The 23,070-nt window shown below is 44.5% G+C and overlaps 2 protein-coding genes across 14 annotated transcripts in view; both read right to left on the bottom strand.

Moving 5' to 3' along the window:
• Positions 1–23,070, bottom strand: part of LOC136851618 (androgen-induced gene 1 protein-like) — a 188,065-nt gene that overhangs the window by 94,294 nt on the left and 70,701 nt on the right. For all 13 annotated transcript variants that reach the window (XR_010856931.1, XR_010856930.1, XR_010856929.1 and 10 more), the window contains exon 5: positions 2,469–2,620. Coding sequence is in view for 7 of the 13 variants with exons in the window: in XM_067125998.1 (XP_066982099.1) it covers positions 2,469–2,620 (152 nt within the window). In the remaining 6 variants the exon portion in view is untranslated. The remainder of the gene's footprint in view (positions 1–2,468; positions 2,621–23,070) is intronic.
• Positions 17,249–18,762, bottom strand: LOC136851616 (uncharacterized). The gene is made up of 2 exons (XM_067125993.1): positions 18,527–18,762; positions 17,249–18,386 (listed from the first exon to the last, which is right to left on the bottom strand). The coding sequence occupies exons 1-2, from the start codon at positions 18,695–18,697 to the stop codon at positions 17,544–17,546; spliced, it is 1,014 nt and encodes a 337-aa protein (XP_066982094.1). The 5' UTR covers positions 18,698–18,762; the 3' UTR covers positions 17,249–17,543.

Genomic DNA, 23,070 nt, shown 5'->3' with positions numbered 1-23,070 from the left:
GTGTTATAATGTTAATCATTACGAAGCAATACCTGGCCAAACGACCAACTAGAAGAGAATTCTTTGATATAGTTTGGTCACCATGTAGCTCTGGTAGACCATGGAGGGTAGCTCCTTGAGGACTCAACAGCGAATGCCAAAAATAGGTTTTTCCTACATCAAAACCTGTTTTATTATCGGTTGCGCTACAGCTGTCAACTTGCTAAAAATTTGCTAATTTTCAATGGTGACTTCCATACATAAAAATAAAATAAATCTTTATTCATCCTTCATGCAAAGGAGAGGAAAGTGTGCCATAGCTATGGCTGAAGAAACAAATATGTGCAGGCCACAGAACGTTTTGAAAGGGAAAATGCAACTTCCAAAACTGGCGAAATCACACCTTTACTTAATTTAATTTGCTTAATTTATAAATACAGTTGCATATTTAAACCCAGCTTTGATAATTTACATACAAACCAAAACCTCCAAAATGCACCTCATTTACCAACTAATTGCTGTGATGATGTTGGTAAAATTCAATCAGCTGATGATTTTAAGAATGTAAACAGGATGCAAAGGTTCATAAATTATAATACGATAATAATATGACAATAATGCAGGAAATATAATTGCATACAGTATGAAAAGAACAGTTTTATTAAAACCTAAGCAGGGCCAATAGTCTCTCTCTCTCTCTCTCTCTCTCTCTCTCTCTCTCTCTCTCTCTCTCTCTCTCTCTCTCTCTCTCTCTCTCTGACACACCCACACACACACATACTCACACATATTCAGGTTTAAAGAACAAAAACAGCAGATTTTTAGGTTTTTGCTGAAAAAGAAAGCCAGTAAAATTTGAAGTGCCGGAAAACACTGAAAGGTGCCAGAGATCAGAACTTGACAGTGTGATTATAAAGTGGTTTGAGGTCTGACATAGTGAGGGCGTATGCATTTCCGGGGAGATGCTGAAAGAGCAGGCCACAATTTTCATATGGAACTAAACCTAATGAATGACAGTGATTATTCATAAGCTTTGTTCTACTTTTGATAACACAGTAGTATATACGTGGACTGAGCTGGCAAGACTTTGTTAACATAAGGGGTTTTATAGGGGTGATTTCTGTCCTCCAAGATTTTCTGTGATCTGGCAGTGGCCTGATCCCAGGGATGAAGGTTTACAGAGGTCGGACTGTATTAACATCTGTAGCTCCATAATAATACTATATTCCTTAACAACTGAAGCTAAGTTACTATTATACCTATACTGATAAAATTGTGCTTGTTCTTTAGAGAAAGAGTTTTATTTTACAATGGTGTATTTGAAATGTAAAAAAATAAATGACAAGGATACAATGAGTTAAAGAAATAAAAAGAATTTCATAGGAAAACTTCAGACAGTTATCAGTAAAATATGGAGGTATGTAGATAAGATAACAACGAAAGGGACATGCAGATGGCTTGGACATATTCTTCAAATAACGACTGCGAGAATAGTATGTGACAGAGTCAGTTGGGTTCCTGTGGGAACCAGAGGAACTGGAAGACCCAGATCTACTTAGATAAGAATTTTGAGAAAGGAGACTGGAGATGAATGAAGACTTATGACAGAAAACACACAGGGAAAACATGAGTAGTGGATTTTAAGAGGAGCCCTTTGAAACAACCTTGGAGGCAATGATGATGATGAAGATGAATTGAGGAGTACATATGTGCTATTACTTGTCAAAATTATGAGAGGGTTGTAACTGCAGCATTATTTTGGCACATAAATCTTCATATGTATTTTCAAAATAGCAAAATAATATGCAACTCTAGTGACAGGAAAATCTTGAGATTAAATGAGTTCTTTGTGGGATAGCATTCCCTCAATTTTGTAATCTCTAAATTAATGCATACACTGTGTAATAGAAAGGAAAATAAGAACATTTAGAAAGAGTAGAGTAGTCAAGGAAATGATGAGTACATGCAGATGTGAATAAAAAGAATACCACTAAGCCTTGTCCAAGAGCAAGATGAAAATCAGTTATCAAATTCATGATCTCATAAATTTAAATGTCTGTTTAGACAGATTACTTGTTTCACCATATTCACCAGATAGTACCTAGATGGAAAATATTAAAAAGCAGATGTTTCAAAAATCAATTCATCATCACTCTCAATTAAGGGATTACTGTATCCCACAAGTCTACGTTAAAATTAGACAATATGGAAGATGCATCAAAACTTAAAGGCTTTTATTTATTTTTCACCTAAAAATACTATAATAAAATGTGTTGTAGCCCATATCCAAAATTTGACGACAACTCAGACAATTTAATTAAGTATTTAGTACAGTACTCTGACTACTTACATAGGATGCTAATGAAACAGTAAAATAAAACAAAAAGTTTACAATTGTTTGACTATGTAGTGAAGAGTTATATGATAATGTGAGCTTCATGGATTTACATCAAATAAATCATACAAAAGAAAATGATTTCAGTACTCACCCCATATTCTGTTGTTCATGCCTTCTCCAAGAAGATAAAATAAACTGGCTAAAACAGACATTAATGATATAAACACTACACGTCCTCCTACTGGTAAATGTGCAAGAATTGGATACACCCAGTGGCCACTTGCATACGCAATATAACACACCCTGAAATAGTGCACTCAATAAGAAAACAATATGCAATACAGTATAGTGTGTGATAGTCATATGACATAAAAAGAAGCAGTTTTATGAAAAAACATTTAACTCACTTCAGTAGTTCAATGGCAGCATCCAGCAGGAAGCTACATTGTTAAAAATCTATAATTATTACAATTACGACATCAATAGTTCATCACGTAAGCTGCAAAATTATCTGAGCCTGAGTTACATCTCATTAATAGCTATACTTTGTTTTGTTAATTGAGAAAATGATGCAGCTTCACACTGCAACATATTTGATAAAGATAATCCTTGTACAGTACTAGAGTAATTATTCAGGGCTAGCACATGAATCCCTGAATTAATGGATAATCTGCACTAAATAACTGACAATTTATTATTATTATTATTATTATTATTATTATTATTATTATTATTATTATCAAGTTGAACCCATTCATATGGAATAATCCCAAAGAGTCCACTGACTTGAAATTCAAGCTTCCAAGGCATTTGGTATTCATTCAAAAGAAGTAACATAAGGTAAAGGGAAATACAGAAAAAGAAATCAGTTATCAAAAAATGGATGAATTAACAAATAAATAAATAAATAAATAAATAAATAAATAAAAATGTAACTAAATTATTAAAATTTAAAGAGATTTGTCTTAAGGTAGTAATACACTGCATTTTCATTTGAACTTCTGAAGTTCCAATAGGGTAGTAATACACTGGATCTTCACTAGAACTTCTGAAGTTCCAACAGCATGACATCCTCAGGGAGGCTGTTCCATAGTCCAGTGATGTGAGGAATAAAGGACCTCTGGAAAAGAGAAGTTTGACAGCAAGGCAAGGCACAATTACTGTTACTGGTGCTGCTGTTCAGCAAATCTGGTTGCTCTAGGCAGAAAAAGGGGATCAGGGATCAATTGTGAATGTGAAAGATCTCTGTTAAAATACAACTTTGACAATCAAGAGACCATCTGTTGATGGTCTAAGACTAATATCAGGAAACAGAAACCTACCACCATGAACCACTCTATTTAAAAGAGATAAATCTTTGGCAGAAGCAGACATCCACACCATAGAACAGAATTCTAGTCGTAAAGGAAAAACATATGACCTAAAACAGATTCCAATGATTTTATCGCTGTTATAAATATATGAGGCCTTATGAATAATACCTAATTTTCGTGCAGCATTTACTTACAGTTTTATTAGATGTTTCTCAAAAGTAAGACGCAAGTAAAAAATTACACCTAGAATAGTTAAAGCTTCAGACTCATTCAGCAGAGTCCCATCCACCTGAAGGGGAGGATGGGGTGGAAAATTTGCACGAAATCTGCAAATCAATAGTGTTTTCGTTTTATTGGAGTTAAGCCTCACACCCCACCAATTACACCATTCACTGATCCAGTCCATGTGCCGATTGAGACTAAGGGCAGCTTTATTTCTCATAAGTGGAGACTTCACTACACCCACAAGTGTTGCACCATTGGCACAGTGAACAATCTTGTTTTCCAGGTCAACAACCATATCACTTGTATACACTAAAAATAAGAGTGGACCAAGGACACTAAAAATAACAGTCAACAAAAAACACCATCCTGTGAGACTCCAGACACAATACGTCTTGGTTCACTAAAGACCTCATCAACAGCAACTTGCTGGTGCCTACCTGTAAAGAATCTTGAAGTAATACTAAAACATATCCACCCACTCCAAGATTCTAAAATTTATATATAAGGGTCTTGTGATTTACTAAATAAAAAGTAGCACTAAAATGTATTTGAATTGCTCTGCACTCAAAGCCTTTATCAAGGTTCTCTTGCAAATGGTCTAAAAGAGCGTTGCAGATACCTAACTGATTCCTATATGCATATTGACTATCAATCCTTTAGTTTCATGTGCTTATATTGTGGCTTAAAAAGGGATTTTGACAAAGGAAAAATCTATTTCTGAGGGAAGACCTGTGTCACCCGGTGAAATTACCATTAAGCACTAATTTCTAGGTATTAGTATTGCTAAAAATACCAGAGAAAAAAGCTATCAGGAATGCTGGGGTTACTACCCCCAGATCGATCATCTATAAAAAAAAGGGATTTTGACGAAGGAAAAATCTATTTCTGGAGAGGGGACCGTGTCACCCGATGAAAAAGTCCATTCAGCACTTATTTCTAGGTAATTCCGTTGCTAGATACCAGAGAAAGCTAAATGAAATGCTGGAGTTACTACCCCCAGAGTGAGCTCCATCAGATGGAGTCGTGTATGGAAAAGGGTGAACTACAAAACACGGAACCTTATCCTATAGAGATCCCAAGGTCAAAAGTCCCACAGGAGGTGCCGTTACAAACCCATGTACCACCCGTGGACAGCACACAAAACACTGCTAGCCGCATTCCATGAAAGCAACACCCCACTAGAATGATGTTTACTATGGGAGGGACATGACACATGATGGAGGGTGGGTCATCGGGTGACACGGTCCCCTCTCCAGAAATAGATTTTTTCCTTCGTCAAAATCCTTTTCTGGATCGGGTCCCGTGTCAGCCGATGAAAAATTAACAGAGAAATAAACATAATTCTTAAACTAAAAAGATAAAAATTCTAAGGGAACAGAAGATTGAAGGTCCAAAAGAAACTTTTAATCACTAAGTAACAATAACAATAATGTACAAAAGAAACTGATGTTAGCTTAAAAATACATAAACAAATAACTATACAATATTGAAAACCTTATAACTTAAATGTGTCATTTAGACAAATACATGGATAACACAGCCAGGTGAGAAGTCAAGGCAAGCCTGACTGAAATGACCGTAAGGGGATAACTGAGGCAGTGGAGGAGGAAATGACTAGGAATCAGAAAGGGAACCAGAGGGAGGGGGATGCGTTCCCTGCCGCGACTGCTGAGAATTTAAGAGCTTCTATCAAGGATGTTTTCAAATAGTGACGTTTGAAAACCAAGGGTGACTTCCAACCGGTGTACCTGGTAAGATCCGTGAAATTCATGTAATGAAAGTAATTAATGGAGGTGGCCACAGCTCTAATATCATGAAGTTTTTGGGACTGAGTCAGGGTTAGCCTGCTTGATAAAGAAAAAAGGATCTGTTGTCTAATAGCAGACATAGAAAGATTACCCCCCCTCTTCCCTGATAAAGAGAGGCCCAGAAGAGATGTGAGAGGACCTGTCTAAATAAGCCCTCAAAGTATGAACTGGACACAGGGACAGGTCTAGAGGCAGAGGAAGAATTTTCCAAGGCGACCACCTATGCTGCGGATCTTCATTTTTGGCCAGGAAGGTAGGGTGAGAATCAGCAAAACCTCCCTGATGGAAGGGGGAAGTCGGCGTGGTTGGGTTCCCTAGAGAGTGCAGACAGCTCCGAAATTCTAGCACCCGAAGCCAGGCTAACTAAAAACAACGTTTTCCTCAACAAGGAAAGGTAGGGGCAGGATTGATTATCGATATCTGAGGCTAACTTCAACACGTCATTTAGAAACCAGGAAACCGTATGTGGACGGATTACTGGCCTCAAACGTGCACATGCTTTAGGGATGGAAGAAAAGTAAGGGTCTGTGAGGTCAATTTTGAAACCATACAAGAACACTTTACGTAGAGCCGACTTGACTGTAGTAACAGTACTAGCGGCTAAACCCTTCTCAAACAGTGATCTAAAAAAGGAGACCGCTAAATTAATGGTCATTACTGTAGCCTCAGATTCTCTTAAAAAGAGTGCTAGTTTCTTAATTGCTGAGTCGTACTGACGAAGAGTGGAGGCCCGTTTATCTGATTCTAAGAACATGGTATTGACAGGATCAACGTTAGCATCCCTTTGAGCCGCAAACTTCATAAAGTCCACAAAGCCAGGGCATTTTGGATTTTTGAGGAAGCTGACACAGTCTGAGTTTGTACTACTTGTGTTAGTTTCGGACTGGGGATTCGGATGTGGCGAAGTTTCAGTTCTAGTAGAAGAGGAAACCAGCTGCTCTTTGGCCAGTAGGGAGCCACTAGAGCTACTTGACCCTTGAACGTCCTCAGTTTGTGGAGGACTTTCAACAACAAATTCACTGGAGGGAACAGATAGATCACCTTCCACCTGTTCCAATCCAATGACATTGCGTCCGTGAAAAGAGCTTGAGGGTCCAGGTTGGGAGCTACGTAATGAGGAGCTTGTTGTTGAGCTTGGTTGCGAACAAATCTACCTCCAGACCCGGAACTAGTTGGCAGATCCAATTGAAGCAGGCCCTGGCTAGGGACCACTCCGACTTCGAGGGGAGTTGTCCTGGAGAGGAATCTGCTACTGACGTTCGGACCCCTGCAAGATGGGTGGCAGATAGGTGCCACTTGTTCTTGCAGGCCAGGAGAAAAGTGCAATCATTACCTGGTTGATCCTGCTCGATTTTGAACCTCCCCTGTTTATGCAGTGGACTACCGTGGCGCTGTCCAGAACCAGTCTTATGTGAATCTTCTTGGGTGGAAGAAGCTTCTTCAAGGTAAGGAAGACCGCCATGGCCTCCAGAACATTTATATGGAACTGGCGGAACATGAGGACCAAGTCCCCTGTACTTCTTGGTGTTGAGAATATCCTCCCCAGGTATTTAAGGAGGCGTCTGTGTGGATAACCAACGCCGGAGGAGACCTCTTTGAAGGGGACTGACTTGGACAGGCTCTTGACAGTTGACCAAGGACGGAGTCCTTCTTCAAGATGATGTGGGAATCAGAGACACCTTGTCCCTGAGCCTGATATTTGCCCGACTCCGCCACACTCTGTTGATATCCTTCAGTTTCACTTTCAGCAACAGGTCTGTCACCGAAGCGAACTGAAGGGAGCCCAAGACTCGTTCCTGGGTCCGCCGAGAGGCCCTTTTGGATTTGAGAAACTGTCTGGTTGTTCTGGCTATCTCCTTCCTCTTGGGAGGAGGAAGAGAGAGCTTGTGAGAATTCAGATCCCACTGGATTCCTAGCCATTGAAAACAACTGCTGGGAACCAGGCGGGACTTCTCCCTGTTTACACGAGAAAGCCCAAGGATTCTAGAAAGTCGACCACCACGGATGTAACTCTCCGGCATTCCTCGACGCTGGATGCCCAGATGATCCAGTCGTCGAGATACGCAGCCAGCGTAATTCCTTGAGATCGAGTTGCTTCACGACCGTGTCTGTCAACCATGGTTAAAATCCTTGGGGCTATGTTGAGGCCGAAAGGCATCACCTTGAAGGAATATGCCTGCCTTCCGAGCCTGAACCCCAGAAAGGGGGAGAACCTCTCGCAACCGGGACGTGATAATAGGCGTCGGAAAGATCTACAGAGGTGGTTACGGCTCCACGGGGCAGTAGGGTCGAACTTGGGAGACAGTAAGCATCCGAAACTCATCGCAACGAATGTAGGAATTCAGATGGGACAAGTCCAGAATTACTCTCCGTTTGTTGGAACCTTTCTTTGGAACACTGAAGAGCCTGCCTTGGAACTTCAGAGACCTCACTTTCTCTATAGCCTGTTTCTGTAGGAGATCCTCCACAAAGTCCTCGAGATCCTTGGTCGTAGCCTGATAAAACTTGACTGGTGGAGGGATTGTCGATCCAACTCCAGCCTAGGCCCTTGGAAACTATACTCTGAGCCCAGGGACAGAAGGTCCACCGAGCTCGAAAATGGTACAGCCTCCCGCCCACAGGATGTATGTCATCGGTCCTGTGTTTGCTTCCCCCCTCTGGAGCCTCTACCTCCCCTGTTCCTGGGAGAGGAGCGGGGGGCTCCCCTTCCCCGAGCGAAGCCACGGGGCTTATTGCTTCTGGGTGATTGTCTGGGCCCAGAAATTTCCCCTGACTTTCATATGCAGGATTGAAAGCTGGGAGGAGACATAGGAAGGAGCAGCCAAAGACTGATGTGCCGGGTTTACCAGGACATACTGAGGGGGGAGGATGGGAGGAAGAGGTCGAAGGTTGACTTTGTAAAGGAACCTGGACCAAGGACTGAGCTGGAAGACGTTTGAAGTGTTTAAATTTCTTACTGGACTTGGTGGGAGTGCTGGCAAGATCAGACTGTTTCCTTTTATAGGGCAGGCCCCAACGGGAACGGAGGCTTTGATTGACCCTAGCTGCCTCAGATAAGACTGCATCAACTTCTTCTTGTGGGAAAAGATTAGCACCCCAGATCGAACTCTTAAGAAGCTTATTTGGTTCATCGAACTGTGGCTGCTGAAAAGATGTGCTTCAACGGCAGGCCAGTCGGGCAGTCATAAAGTCAAACAGATCTTGTTGAACTGTTCGCCAAGAGAGATTTCGTCAAGACCTGGAATAATGGATCTTCTCTGTAAACCAAAAAGTTGCTTCCGCTAAAGCCAAAGAGTTCAAAGACCTGGCGAGCCTTTCCTCTAGTATCAGCCTCTGTTTTTCAGAGCGACTCCGGGATCTTTAGGAGCTGCTCACTGAACAGACCAGAGGCGCAGTCTGGGTCAAGTCGAGTCACCGTTTCCAGAACGTATTAGGGGCTCCCTTCCAGAAGTCGATGCCTCCGGGAAAGACGAGCGATGTAGGGTCCGATCTCACGGAGATGAGGAAGGGTTTACCTTGAAGCAAGCCTGGCTAGTCAGGAGGCCACTTTGAAGTGCAAGGGAGAAGGAGAACATCACTGAGAGTGAACATAGTGAACACTCCCTTAGCTGGTGTGAGCTTAGTGTTTTCCGCTTGCCACTCCCGTGAGGTCCTCATCAAAGACGACTGGGCTTGGTCCCTAGGATAGATGACCGTCTCCTTAGGGACTTTATCAGACCTGTTCCAAACCTCTCCCTTCAGCCTGGCAAAACCAGTGTAGGGAGATGTCAGGTCCGGAGGATAGAACTCCTAACTCTTCCACTCTCCTCGTGCCTAAACCCTCTATGGTAAGAGTACCTTCGTAACTCGGGAGCATAAAGGGTGAGACGCCAAGGATTCCCTAGATCAAAGGGAGGGAGAGTGGAAGGGTCAGGAACAGAATGCCTAGAACGTTGTTGAGATTCCACCTTCTTGAAAGAGACTGAAAAAGAAGAAGCAAGACCAGACAGCTTACTGTCTACTCTGCGCGTCGATCTTCTCAAATCTCGCGTCGATTCTTTCAGGAACTGTTCAAAGAAATGAAGTGTATCCAAAAAGAAGGAGGGGAAACTACCTGGCGTGATTGAGGCTCTGCCTGGGACCCGGAAGGGGAGGCTGTACTCTTTCGACGTGGAGGGGCTCGCCGTCCGTGCCCCCGGAGGGACCCCATATCGGCCTGCCGGAGTAGGTAAGGTTTTTTTTTTAACGGACTTCACCTTGGGGCAATAGACCCAGACGTGCCGAAAGGTATGAAGATTTAGAAGCCTTTAAAAGAAGCAACAGAGGAAGAAGGAGAGTTAAACAGTGAAGAACCTGCCTCACTTACCCCCTTACCTGCCTGATGCTCTGGGATAATGCTCGGAGACTCAAGGCGGGATCGAATTCGCGCGGCTTCAGTGCCGCGCTCAAAGCCGAACCGTCTGGAGAGGGCTGGGTCAACTCCCGAATCCCGGCAATCAACGGGCAGCAATCTCGTCGGTGACAGAAGCTGTGATCCAAGCGCCGGGGAAAAAGGACATTACAAATGTCCCGAGAGTATAAAAGGGATTGCCAGCTCCTCCTAAGACATTCAAAAGGTCTAACCCAGACTTTAAGGGCCTGAATCGAAGAATCACGAGACTTGCTGCGGTCAGCCTGCGGAAGAAAACATTATTGTGGTCTTACCCAAGGCGGAGGAATCGATAAAAATGTAAATATTATAGTTGGCTAAGAAGGAAAGATGCATGATCACCTACCAATCATCGATAGCCTGCTCGTAAAGAGCGTAGCAAACATCACATCCGTCAGGGTGCCAAACAATAAGATCCCCGTCACGTGGACCGCACATCAGATGAGACCGGCAAACTTTGTGGCTGCGCTGGCCTGATGGAGGGCTGCGGAGCACCCTTCTTCTTGGCAGCGTACCACCTGTAAAGTATGAGATTATGAGTACACTGTGTAAGGTGCGGAGTAGTGTGCGAGCAACACAGTATTAAACCAAGTCTGAAACCAGCCGAATGATCCGGGAGGTAACCTGGTAAAAACTCATACAAGCAAAAAATAATAATAATAAAGCAAAATAAATTTACGGAACTAGCCGGAGTAACATGCCTTAAAGTGCTAGTGACGGATACAAAGTGAAATGAAATGGGAAGGTTAAACTGTCCGGAGAAAGCGCATTCCGGCAACTAAAAATAATATGAAACTAGCGATAACGGAAGACCTTATTTTTAAACGCTAGAAACGCCGGAGCGGGAAGCAAGGAATGCGCTCTCGATAGAAGACATAGTTAGTTAAGGTCAGGAACGCGTCAAGAGCCTCCACGAAGACAGTCAGGCGGAAAGCTCTAACTGGCGAAACGAAGAAGGAACTGAATCGAGTGTCGCCAAATTAAGATCGACACGCCGGAGAGAAGACGTATGAAGGGAGGAATGGGAACCCGAAGGAAGAACCGAAAAGGAACGACCAGAGGTGGGAATGCACAGGTGGCGTTCCGTGTATAAGCCCACACGCTGACTGAGTCGTTACCCAGCAAACGCGAGAGAAGCAGGAGAGAACAGGGACAACCTCCTCCAAGGGGGGGATGGGGACAGGAAGATAAAGATGGCCAAAGATGGTGGACAGGAGATTATCAAAAGCTCTCCCGGCCACTAACAGTCCCTCGGAGGAGGAAGAACAAAGGTAAAGTCACGGACCGTACCAAAGAGAGGCCAAACAATGCAGAGGAAGGGGGCACAGGCTATAGGCTAGGAAAAAGGATGGGTCGACATATCCAAAAACTAGAACTAACCTTAAGTAAATACCAAACTAGGGTAGGCTACTTCCCCTCGCTATCCCAGCTATAACCAAGAGGCTCATTAGCAGGCTCTTCATATTGATATAGGAAACAGGAGAGGGAAGCAACATGAGGTCCCTCGCTATTCCAGCTTAACTGGAGAGTTTTTATTAGCCTACGCAGAAAGTCCGAAATTGTGGGAAGGGAACATAAGGAGAAGACCCTGGTAAAACTTAAGGAAAGCGCCGCATGGAAAAAGGTTGTGAACACAAAACCCTAGAAGGGCATGTGAACGGAAAGAATGAAGATTTTTGAGGTTTTTTTTATGGAAAAGGGGGCAACCTAACGCCCCAAAAAGGAAAACCAAAGCTAACACCAACCCATAAAGTAAAAATATATCAATACTTCACAGAGGAGGACCTTAACACGTTATGTCATTACAATTTTGAAGGAAATGGTTACCCTTTTTCCCAGAAACAAAAGAAACATCCATGATAATCATCAAATATCAAATGCATCCGAACACTGGGTTAAAGGGAAAACTCAAAAAAACTTAAAAGTACAAACGTAAATAAAATTCCCAGAAGCTACGAGAAGGGAAGGGCAAAAATAAGGCATGTAAATGAATTGATAAAATTCGAATAGGCTCATGGGGAAGCCCGACGCCTAAACACCAGCCCTCAACTCGAAGCAAAGGGAAACAAACGTTAGTCAATCAAAATCACTAATTAGACCTTTTGAAAAGGAAAATGCTCCTAAACACGAAGAGGAACCGTGAAAAGATTGAAATTTCACTCGACCCAAGATCATTAACCACGCATGGAGGTCACGTGAGGCCGTGAGAGGAGATCGAGACGGGCTTTTATAAATCCCTTTAATTATTAAACTAAAGGGAGCCTCAATCGCCTCAACTAAAACACGAAATATTGGTACTCAACTTAGGTGACGAAAGACCTTGTGAGGAAGTCATAATGATGCAAAAGGCACAAGATTAAAAGCACAACGAAAAAACGTGTGAACGATGGTGCTTGCTGAAATGGAATGAGGCTAGCAGTGTTTTGTGTGCTGTCCACGGGTGGTACATGGGTTTGCAGGCACCTCCTGTGGGACTTTTGACCTTGGGATCTCTATAGGATAAGGTTCCGTGTTTTGTAGTTCAGGGATTTTTCCATACACGACTCCATCTGATGGAGCTGCTCTGGGGGTGAAACTCCAGCATTTCATTTAGCTTTCTCTGGTATCTAGCAACTAAAATTACCTAGAAATAAGTGCTGAATGGACTTTTTCATCGGCCAGATCGATCGGGACCCTATCCAGAAATAGACGTCGGTATAAATAAGGGTGAGTGTATATTGCCACTGTCACAGGCCTCTGCTCTGTAGACATCCCAATGTCAAAAACCCCGGAAGGTGGGGAGCTGACCCAAAGCCAACACTCACCGTCCCGCCAACCGACGACCCCAGCGCCATCTGGACCCATTCCAGGCTAACACCCACCCCCCAAGCTTGGTATGCCTACTAGGGTAGGAAATTCTGGAACACGGGTGGGTCACCGGGTGACACAGGTCTTCCCTCAGAAATAGATTTTTCCTTTGTCAAAATCCCTTTTCTGAGTTCGACCTGTGTCACCCGGTGAAATCATAACAGAGAATCATACTAAGCTGGGAGAAAGTCTTCAACAAAACAAGTAGTTAGATGGACATAAATTAAAGCACCAGTACTAACTTTTTAGTTTAATTATCCCAGTAGCAAGAAAAAATTATTTAACAATAACACTTAATTAATGAGAAGGGATAAACATGAAACAACAACTAGAAGGTACCAAGACTTAAAACTAACAGTTTACAAAAATGGAAAGGTACCCAGAAACTTAAGACTAACATCACAGCAAAAGTACAATATCCCAAAAACTTAAAGACTAACACCACCGCAAATGTACAAAATCACATGTTCAGGAGTCAGGCTGTGAAGCATGCCTGACCTAAGGGTAGATGGCAAGGTAAATAAATGAGGCAGGCAGGCGAGAGGGGAAGAGGACATGGTAATAAGGATCAATACTTTAATCAGGGGCAGAAGGGACAATGCTTCCTGCAGCCACTGTAGAGAACTTCAGAGCTTCCAGTGATTTAAGATAGTGGCGTTTAAACACTGATGGAGATTTCCAACCTGTATATTTTTTAAGATCTTCAAAATTCATATTATGAAAATAATTAGTGGAGGTGGCCACTGCTCAGATATCATGAACCTTAGGTACTGAATCCAGGTTAGCTTGTTTAATGAAATAAAGAATCTGTTGTCTGATGGCCTTTAAGGAAAGTGTTCCTCCTTTTTCCCTGATAAAAAGAGGACCAGACAAAACCTGAGAAGTCCTCTGTAAATAAACCCTAAGGGTAGTGACTGGACACAAGGATGGATCCTGTGGAAGGGGGATAACCTTCCAAGGGGACCACCTATCTTGAGGATCTTCATTTTTAGCTAAAAATCTTTGATCCGGAGAAAGAAGAACTTCTCCTGACGGGAGGAAATCAACATGATTCGCACCTCTAGAGAGGGCGGACAGTTCAGAAATCCTGGCACCTGAAGCTAGGCTAATTAAGAACAATGTCTTTCTTAACAGATTCAAATATGGGCACTGATCATTATCAGTGTCCGATGCTAATTTGAGAACGTCATTAAGGAACCAAGAAACCGTATGTGGACGGATTGCTGGTCTCAGACGAGCGCATGCTCTAGGGATTGATGAAAAGTATGAATCTGTTAAGTCAATATTGAAGCCATGTAAAAATACCTTTTTTAAAGCTGACTTTGCTGTGGTAATAGTAGTCGAAGCCAGACCCTTTTTGAACAATGACCTGAAGAATGATATTGCTAGATTCGTGGTCATGACTTGAGCTTCAGATTCTTTCAGGAATGATGATAACTTTTTAACTGCTGAATCATACTGTCTTAGAGTAGAATCCCTTTTATCTGATTCCAAGAACAGTGTATTGACAGGATCAATATCTGCACCTCTCTGAGCAGCGAATTTCATGAAGTCCACAAAGCCAGGGCATTTAGAATTCTTGAGGAAGCTGACACAGTCCGAGTTTGTACTATTTGGGTCAGCTGTGGCCTGGGTATTTGAATACACCGGAGCTTCAACTCCAGAAGAAGAGGGAACCAACTGCTCTTCGGCCAGTTGGGTGCTACCAAGGCCACCTGACCTTTGAATGACCTGAGCTTGTGCAAAACTTTCATCAGCAGGTTTATTGGTGGAAACAGATAGATTTTCTGCCACATGTTCCAATCTATTGACATTGCATCTGTGGAGTGAGCCAGAGGGTCCAGGTTGGGAGCAACATAACATGGAAGTTTGTGGTTGCTCTCCGTGGCAAACAAGTCTACCTGAAGACCTGGAACCTGACGGCGAATCCACTCGAATGAAGTTTTGTCCAGGGACCATTCCGACTCCAGCGGAGTTGACCTGGATAGAGAGTCTGCAATGACATTCCGGACTCCTGCTAGATGGGTGGCTGACAGGTGCCAACTGTGCTTTTTCGCCAGGGAGAAAATAGCTATCAACACTTGATTGGTCCGGCTCGATTTGGAGCACCCCCTGTTTATACAATGCACCACTACTGCACTGTCCAGAACCAGCCTGATATGAATCTGTCTGGGTTGACAAAGTTTTTCAGAGTTAGGAACACTGCCATTGCTTCTAGAATGTTGATATGGAACTGGCGGAACATTGTGGACTATGTACCTTGAACTTTTTTGTGTTGGGAATATCCTCCCCAGCCGCTTAAAGAAGCGTCTGTGTGGATCACTAGAGATGGAGGAGGAAATTGGAGGGGTACTGACTTTGAAAGACTCTTGACTGTGGACCACGGCCGGAGTCTTTTCCTCAACACTAGTGGAATTAATGACATCTTGTCTCTGAGCAAGACATTGGCTCATCTCCGCCACACTCTGTTTATGTATTTCAGCTTGGCTTTCAGCAGCCGATCTGTGACAGATGCAAACTGAAGAGAACCCAGGACCCTTTCCTGAGTCCGGCGAGAGGCCTTCCTGCATTTGAGGAACTGCCTGGTGGCTTTGGCTATTTCCCTCCTTTTGGCTGGCGGAAGAGACAGTTTGTGTGAGTCTAGGTCCCACTGGATGCCTAGCCACTGAAACCGAGCCTCCGGAACTAGGCGGGATTTCTCCTTGTTTATCTGGAAGCCCAGGGACTCCAGAAACTCGATCACAATGGCCGTAGCTCTCCGGCATTCCCCGGCGTTGGATGCCCAAATTATCCAATCGTCCAGGTATGCGGCTAACATGATCCCCTGGGACCGTAACAGCTGCACTACCGTTTCTGCCAGCTTGGTGAAAATTCTGGGCGCTATGTTGAGCCCGAATGGCATGACTCTGAATGAGTAGGCTTGTTTTCCTAGTCTGAATCCTAGGTAAGGAGAGAAGTTTCTCGCAATTGGGACGTGATAGTATGCGTCTGAAAGATCTATAGAGGTGGTGACGGCTCCACGGGGAAGTAGGGTCTGTACCTGCGAGATTGTAAGCATGCGAAATTTGTCGCATTGAATGTAAAGATTGAGACGAGACAAGTCTAAGATTACTCTTTGCTGACTGGAGCCTTTCTTCGGAATGCTGAACAGTCTGCCTTGAAATTTCAGGTGCCTCACTTTCTTTATAGCCCTCTTTTGAAGCAGTTCCCTTGCGAAGTCCCATAAGGCTTTGGATGGAGGCTGATGGAACCTGACTAGTGGGGGAGGGTCCTTGATCCAACTCCACCCCAGACCTTTGGAGACTATGCTGTGGGCCCACGGGCTGAAGGTCCACTGGTCTCGAAAAAGGTATAACCTCCCGCCTACCTGAAGAGGCTCACTGGGAGGGGGAGGGCTTGCTTCCTCTGCCTCGGCCTCCTCTCCCCCGAGAGAGGGAACGCAATGCAGCCTTGCCTCTGAAGGAGGCTCTTGCTCTACTTCCCCTTGCGTTCCAGTTAAAACCCCGAAACGACCCCTGGCTCTCATACGAGGGATTGAACGCCGGAGACATGACGAAAGTTGGGGAAGCAAGGGAATGCTGAGCAGGCTGCATCAGCACGTACTGTTGAGGCTGGGCCTTCGAGGTTGAAGGCTGACCGATCTGGGAGACCGGTACAGCCTGCATAACGGTCTGAGTCTGTGGTCTCTTGAACTTCCTAAAGCGTTTCCCTGGCCCATTGTGGGACCCGGCGGACTCGGAGGCCTTCCTCTTGGCGGGAAGACCCCAGCGGGAGTGGAGACTCTGGTTTGCCCTGGTTGCCTCTACCAGGACACTGTTGACCTCGCTCTCGGGGAAGATATTGGCCCCCCAGAAAGAGCTTTTCATGAGCCTATTGGGCTCGTGCCTTATGGTGGCGTCCGCAAAGATGTGTTTGCGGCAGTTCATTCGCGCCACCATAAAGTCAAACAAATCTGCCTGAAATCCCGCCAACAGAGATTTCGTCAGGACTTGGAAGAGCTGATCCTCGGAGTAGATCACCACAGTAGCTTCCGTTAGGCACAGGGAATTCATAGACTGGCTCAGTCTGCACCTGGCCTCGAACTCTGTCTTCAGAAGAGCCTCCGGGATCTTAGGAAGCTGCTCGCTGAACAAAGTCGAAGTGGAGTCCGGGTCGAGTCTGCCCACCGTCAATATATCTGGAGCACCCGACCAAAATTCTGAATCTCCGGGGAAGACCAGTGAAGTGGGATCTGTCTCCCGGAGCTGAGGCATGCTTACCCCCTATGCATGCCTGAGAGGTCGCAAGGCCACCTTTGACATGCAGGGGTTGGGACTTTATCCCCAAAGAGAACATGGTAAAGTTCCCTTTGAAAGGAGTTAACTTGGTGTTGTCTGCCTCCCACTCCGTCAGAGTGCGCAGCAAGGCAGACTGAGCCTGGTCCCTTGGGAAAATGACTTTCTTTGGGGACCTTGTCAGACCTGATCCAGGCCTCCTCCGTCAACCTGGCGTAGCCTGGGAAGGGGGACACCAGGTCGGGTGGGAAGAACTCCAGTTCTCCCAACCTGCGTGTCCCTAAACCCTCGATTGTAAGGGTATCTTCATGCTGGGGAGCATGAAGAGCCAAACGCCAAGGATTTCCCTTATCAAAGGGAGGAAGGGTGGAGGCATCCGGAATGGGGTGAGACAGCGCCGGACCTCCGGAGCGCACAAACCCGGAGAGCACGCTCTCCTGGCTCTGAATCCTCTTGCGATAAGGACCTCCAATGTACATCGGAGGTCTTCAGGCCCGAGGCAAGCTCAGAGGAGAGTTTATTCAGCTTAAGTTCTACCTCCTTGTTAAACTTTTGCAGAAGCAGGTCTGCAAAAGCCTCAGGGTCAAACACAGGCTGAGGCGGGGGGCTCGCCTTAGCTGCCCTTGATCTCGACCCCTTGACAGGGGGAGTAGCCTTGCTCGTAGAAGCCACCGGACTAGATGCCTGTGACTTCGAAGGAGGTAGAGGAGTAGCCTTAAGGGCGGAAGAGGACTTGTAGCCCTTGGACTTCAAGGTCCTCTTCACCTTGGGGACAGCAGATCTTGACCTGTCTTCAAGGTAGGAAGACTTCTGGAACCCCTGAAAAGAAGACACAGAAGAAGAAGGGGAGTTAAAAAGGGAGCTCGCTCCCCCTGCCTCACTTACCTCCCTACCTACCCCCTGGTCCGGTTCCACGTGCATCGGTTCCAGATCGAGGTTGATGGCCGCCACTTCCTCTGTTACCTCCCCGCACAGGTTGTCATCTTGGGAGGGTTGCGTCTCTACCTGGATCTGCTCGATTAAGGGGGCGGCGACGTCCGTAGGAACAGCAGCAGAGATCCGGGCGCCGGGGTAGAGAAGATTGCATATAATCTCAGATAAGACATAAGGCTTCCCCGATGGGACGTTCCTCCCAAACCCGCTAACCCAAGCCTTCAGGGTTGACAGCGCAGAGTCCCGGGAAGTGCGGTCGGCCTGGGAGAAAAACGAGGGTTTACTAAACCAGACATCATATTTTATAATCAACAATCATAAGGCATGTGATCAAGAACGTCATATTCAACAAAATAAGCAATGCAGTCGAGCAAACTAAAGGCAGCGGACTTGAAGCTTACCGACTCGTCCAAAACCTGCTCATACAAGGTGTAGCATACTTCACATCCATCCGGGTGCCAAACGACCAAATCCCCCTCCCGGACTGCACAGCCAGAGTGGGAACGGCAGACTGCGTGGCCGTAAGGTTGGTGCAACACAGCCGTGCACCCGGGCTCCTGACAGTGTACCATCTGTAAGTGGATAGACAGTACATGAGTATGCTAACTAAGGCACGCCGGAGTGGATCCGGCGGAGATAGAAGCCTTAGACTAGTGTAGGTGATGGTACATGCTTATTGATAAAAACAGAACCCGCCGGAAGGAAAAGTAGCCCGATGGTCCATTCTGAAAAAGGATAATATATATAATATCAGATGACTAGATGGAAAGTTAAGGAACGCAAAACACGGAGTTAATAGAGATCCCAAGGTCAAAACGGATAAACCCAGTACACCTTAACCTAAGATCATGCAACACAGTACTATTAACATGAATGATAATAAATGAAAAGAAATACTTCGGAATCCGGCAGCGATACATAAAGGTTAACTAAAAATAAAAATTCTAAGGGAACAGAAGATTGTGTAATCAACAATAACAGCAGTACAATAGCTGGTTATGATGTATACAATCCCGAGACCTCTTAAATGTGGACATCATGGACACCCCGCTGCTTCTGACTGAAATGACCTCAGGTAACAGCGGAGGGGGCGGAGAAAGGGAATTCAACGTTACTGAATCGCTCTCAAACGTGACGTTGGCGTGAGAACGGGTAGTGAATAACGCCAACCGAATGAGAACCAAACCCACCGGAGTGGTAAAGGCAAGAGAGCAACGGAGATCCGAAAAAACCATGCGAAAAATGGAACCAGCGAAAGTAGGACAAAACCCTGGACTTGTGTCCGAGTTCTCAGCTAACCCGGAGGAGAGCGAACCAACGAGACACACAGACGGGAAGTGGCGGAAACCTTAACGCGGAGAGGCCAGAAAGGTGGGAAACACCTACCTGGACGCTGGACTAAACTCCCCACGGGTGACGGCCAGAAAGGTGGGAAAAGAGACCGGACGCAGGGTCACGGGGGAGGGAGATCACACGCCACACGCTAAAGAGCAGGGAGGGGATAACAAAATGGCGGGGTCGAGCAGCAGTGGTCAGGTGGATGGGAAAAATCCCCTGGACACAGATAGAAACTCCCCACGGGGTGCCTGTCCTGAGGACCGACTTCCCTCACGCAGGGAGAAACTACAGACACCAGCCAAATGTTAACAAAAGGGTAAGGGAAGTTAGGCTAATAACATGAAAACTTCAACCACCCCTGACTCTCCACCCTTCCCTGATGTCAAAGCCTTGACTGGGGGAAGGAAAGGGAAAGAGGGAGGGAGGGAGGGGGGGGTGTGGGAGAGAAATTCCCGCGTAGAAGGCTACCAAACAACCGACAGACTGGGCGGTAATAGGCTACGAACTGAGGAGACCCCCCCTATACTAACCTACCTCCCAAATCAACTGGACTGATCAGATATACCAGAACAGAGGAAGGGTGGGAGGGGAAAGGGGAGGGGGAGGGGGAGGTTTCAGATGCCTAAGGACACCCATCAAGAAAACGGTACGTTCGGATGGAACCAGGGAAAGGGGAACTCCCTCAACCAACCCACGTCTCCCTCCAAGCCTCAAAACGACATGGTCGGGAGAGAAGGAAGCTGAGCATATGAAATATGCCTAACATAAATAGCCTAACACCCCGATGAAAGGCGAGAGGGCTAGGCTAGAATCCCAATGACACCTACTAAGTACTGCTAAAAGTTAACCCAAAAACAGTAAATAAACGTAAATAATAGCATTATATATAACAATAATAAAGAACTTGTGCTAAGGGTATGGCCTAACAGCTCGCTACGAACAGGAAGCGGGTAATAACCAAAATGGCCGCTCCTGACGCCAAGCCAAGGGCAATTTTAATCCCGAAATATACATGTCATCCATCACTTAATATATCAGATAAACCGATAGCAAGACAGCACCACCCTGGAGGATATATTCTTCCAACATGAGAGGAAAGTGCCCACAAAAGAAAGAGAAAATAATGAAACAAAAACGATAGGGGGAAGCCTCTCCCAAAAGTAAATACGTGACAATACTGACACCACCTCCTCCATGTGACGGAAGAACAAACCGTCCAAAGGGAACTTCCTGAAGGGGTAAAATAACAGAATACAAAAAGAAATATGAATGACCAAGTGAGATACCCGCAGAATCGCGCTGTTAAGGCATCCCCCAAGGACAAACTGGCTGAGGCAAGACGAACACAGAGGAACATCTGATATTATTCAACCCCAAAATATTGAATTAGAGATTAAATAAAAGCCTCCATAACTATAAAACCCCACAAGAAGATGGTACTTAACTTAGTAGTGGTGAAATCTCCGGAAGACATGATATAATCCAAAAATAAGGCACAAAACCCAAAGTCACAAGAAAAGCGTGATAGGTTGAACGTGTGCTAGAATGGAATGGGTCCAGATGGCGCTGGGGTCGTCGGTTGGCGGGACGGTGAGTGTTGGCTTTGGGTCGGCTCCCCACCTTCCGGGGTTTTTGACATTGGGATGTCTACAGAGCAGAGGCCTGTGACAGTGGCAATATACACTCACCCTTATTTATACCGACGTCTATTTGATTATAGATGATCGATCTGGGGGTAGTAACCCCAGCATTCCTGATAGCTTTTTTCTCTGGTATTTTTAGCAATACTAATACCTAGAAATTAGTGCTTAATGGTAATTTCACCGGGTGACACAGGACGAACTCAGAAAATAAGTTTTTCTGCACCCCTGGTGAGAACAGGGAGAATAGAATTTGGCCTGTAGTTACTGTAATCTGAAGAAATGGCATTCTTTGGAACAGGCACTGTATTACTAAGCTTGTGTTCATCTGCAAAGATATTACATTGACATAAAAATCCATAGAATCTAGTAACCTTGGGAGAAAACACACTAGAAACTTTTTAAAAAAATATACGGAAGAAACCATCAGGATCTTGTCCACCTCAGCTATCAAGATTATAAAGAATTTTCTTAACAACCCTACAGTGAAATGCAAATTTTCTAAGAACAGGTTAAGGATGACAAGTATCACAGAGAGGGACATCCTCAGCTTAGCTTCAAAAACTCGATGAAGCTGTTCAGCCTTTTCCCTAGGGCCAGAAACCAATTTACCATTATCTGTTAGTAGTGGTGGAATGGAAGACAAGCCTGACCCAAAGATAGATGATGCCAATTTGGTCCACCACAGATGAAGCTGAGCAATTCCTTCAAGTTTCCTCTCCAAAGAATTATTGTAATTTCTATCGGCTGTATGGTAGGTTCCATTAGCAGCACAAAAATGGTGCAATTTTCATTTGGACGATTTCATTCCCATGTGTTGAATTTGGCCTGTTTGTCATGGTAAGCTCGTCTACATGTATCATCAAACCATGGCTGTTCATTTGTCCTAAATTTGATGACCTTTCTAGGGACATACCTTATTAAAATAGCCATCAGCATTTCATTTAACTTCCTCTTGGGATCAGGATCTGATATAACATCTGAAATATTAAGTGCCTGACAAGCTTCAATAATGCAATCCCAATTGGCTCTAGATTTCAGCCAGACAGTTTTTTCAAAGGTGACATTAGGAATACAGTAAACGGCCCGTATTTGCGGGGAATGCATACCACAACCCCAAGCAAATAGTTAAAATCCATGAATAGTTAACATCCCCATCTAAAAATGCTTTTAACTGCCCATCTTGAAACTTCAGATACAAAATGTATACCTTAAACTAGCATCCAACATCAAATATACCTATTACTGTATTAATCTTTGAAATGATATTATTAATATCATTTCAAAGTCATCTTAAACATTTTACCCTTAAAATATACTGTATACATATGTACTTCTAACCCTTCCAGCCAATAACAGAGAGAGAGAGAGAGAGAGAGAGAGAGAGAGAGAGAGAGAGAGAGAGAGAGAGAGAGAGAGAGAGAGAGAGAGAGAGAGATTTTTCAGTATCCTTCATAGTTATTTTATTTGACCACCCAGTGGGCAACATTTTCTACCCTTCGCTGTCAATATGTCAAGATAAATTGACATTTAGATTGCACCCTCCCCCCTTGCTCCAAGCTTCGGAGAAGACTAGGAATTGATATGTTTTCTTTTAAAATTTTACATAATTTACTATAGAAATGCATAAATGTTGTAATTTTGGCATGGAAATTATGAAAAAATTAATAACAAAGTAACATCACATTTATCTATACAACTACATTATACAAAATAAATACTTTAAACATATATGTTACATATGCATAAAAGAACCTATCTCAGAGAGAGAGAGAGAGAGAGAGAGAGAGAGAGAGAGAGAGAGAGAGAGAGAGAGAGAGAGAGAGAGACTGAAATACAAAGAACATAATCTAGATTAGTAAATGAGAGAGAGAGAGAGAGAGAGAGAGAGAGAGAGAGAGAGAGAGAGAGAGAGAGAGAGAGAGAGAGAGAGAGAGAGAGAGAGACTCTTCGGCCAGGTGCTAACT

Source organism: Macrobrachium rosenbergii, chromosome 23, assembly GCF_040412425.1.
Source record: "Macrobrachium rosenbergii isolate ZJJX-2024 chromosome 23, ASM4041242v1, whole genome shotgun sequence".
NCBI classification, from domain to species: domain Eukaryota; kingdom Metazoa; phylum Arthropoda; class Malacostraca; order Decapoda; family Palaemonidae; genus Macrobrachium; species Macrobrachium rosenbergii.
The sequence above is the reverse complement of the archived record's forward strand: the minus strand, read 5'-3'. Positions and strand labels throughout refer to the sequence as shown.

Bases quoted from the DNA above. Each gene is read 5' to 3' on its own strand.
- LOC136851616 (XM_067125993.1), bottom strand. From the start codon at position 18,697: ATGGTACACTGTCAGGAGCCCGGGTGCACGGCTGTGTTGCACCAACCT. The intron at 18,387-18,526 runs GTAAGCTTCAAG...TTTTTCTCCCAG, and splicing joins AGCAGGTTTTGGACGAGTCG to GCCGACCGCACTTCCCGGGA.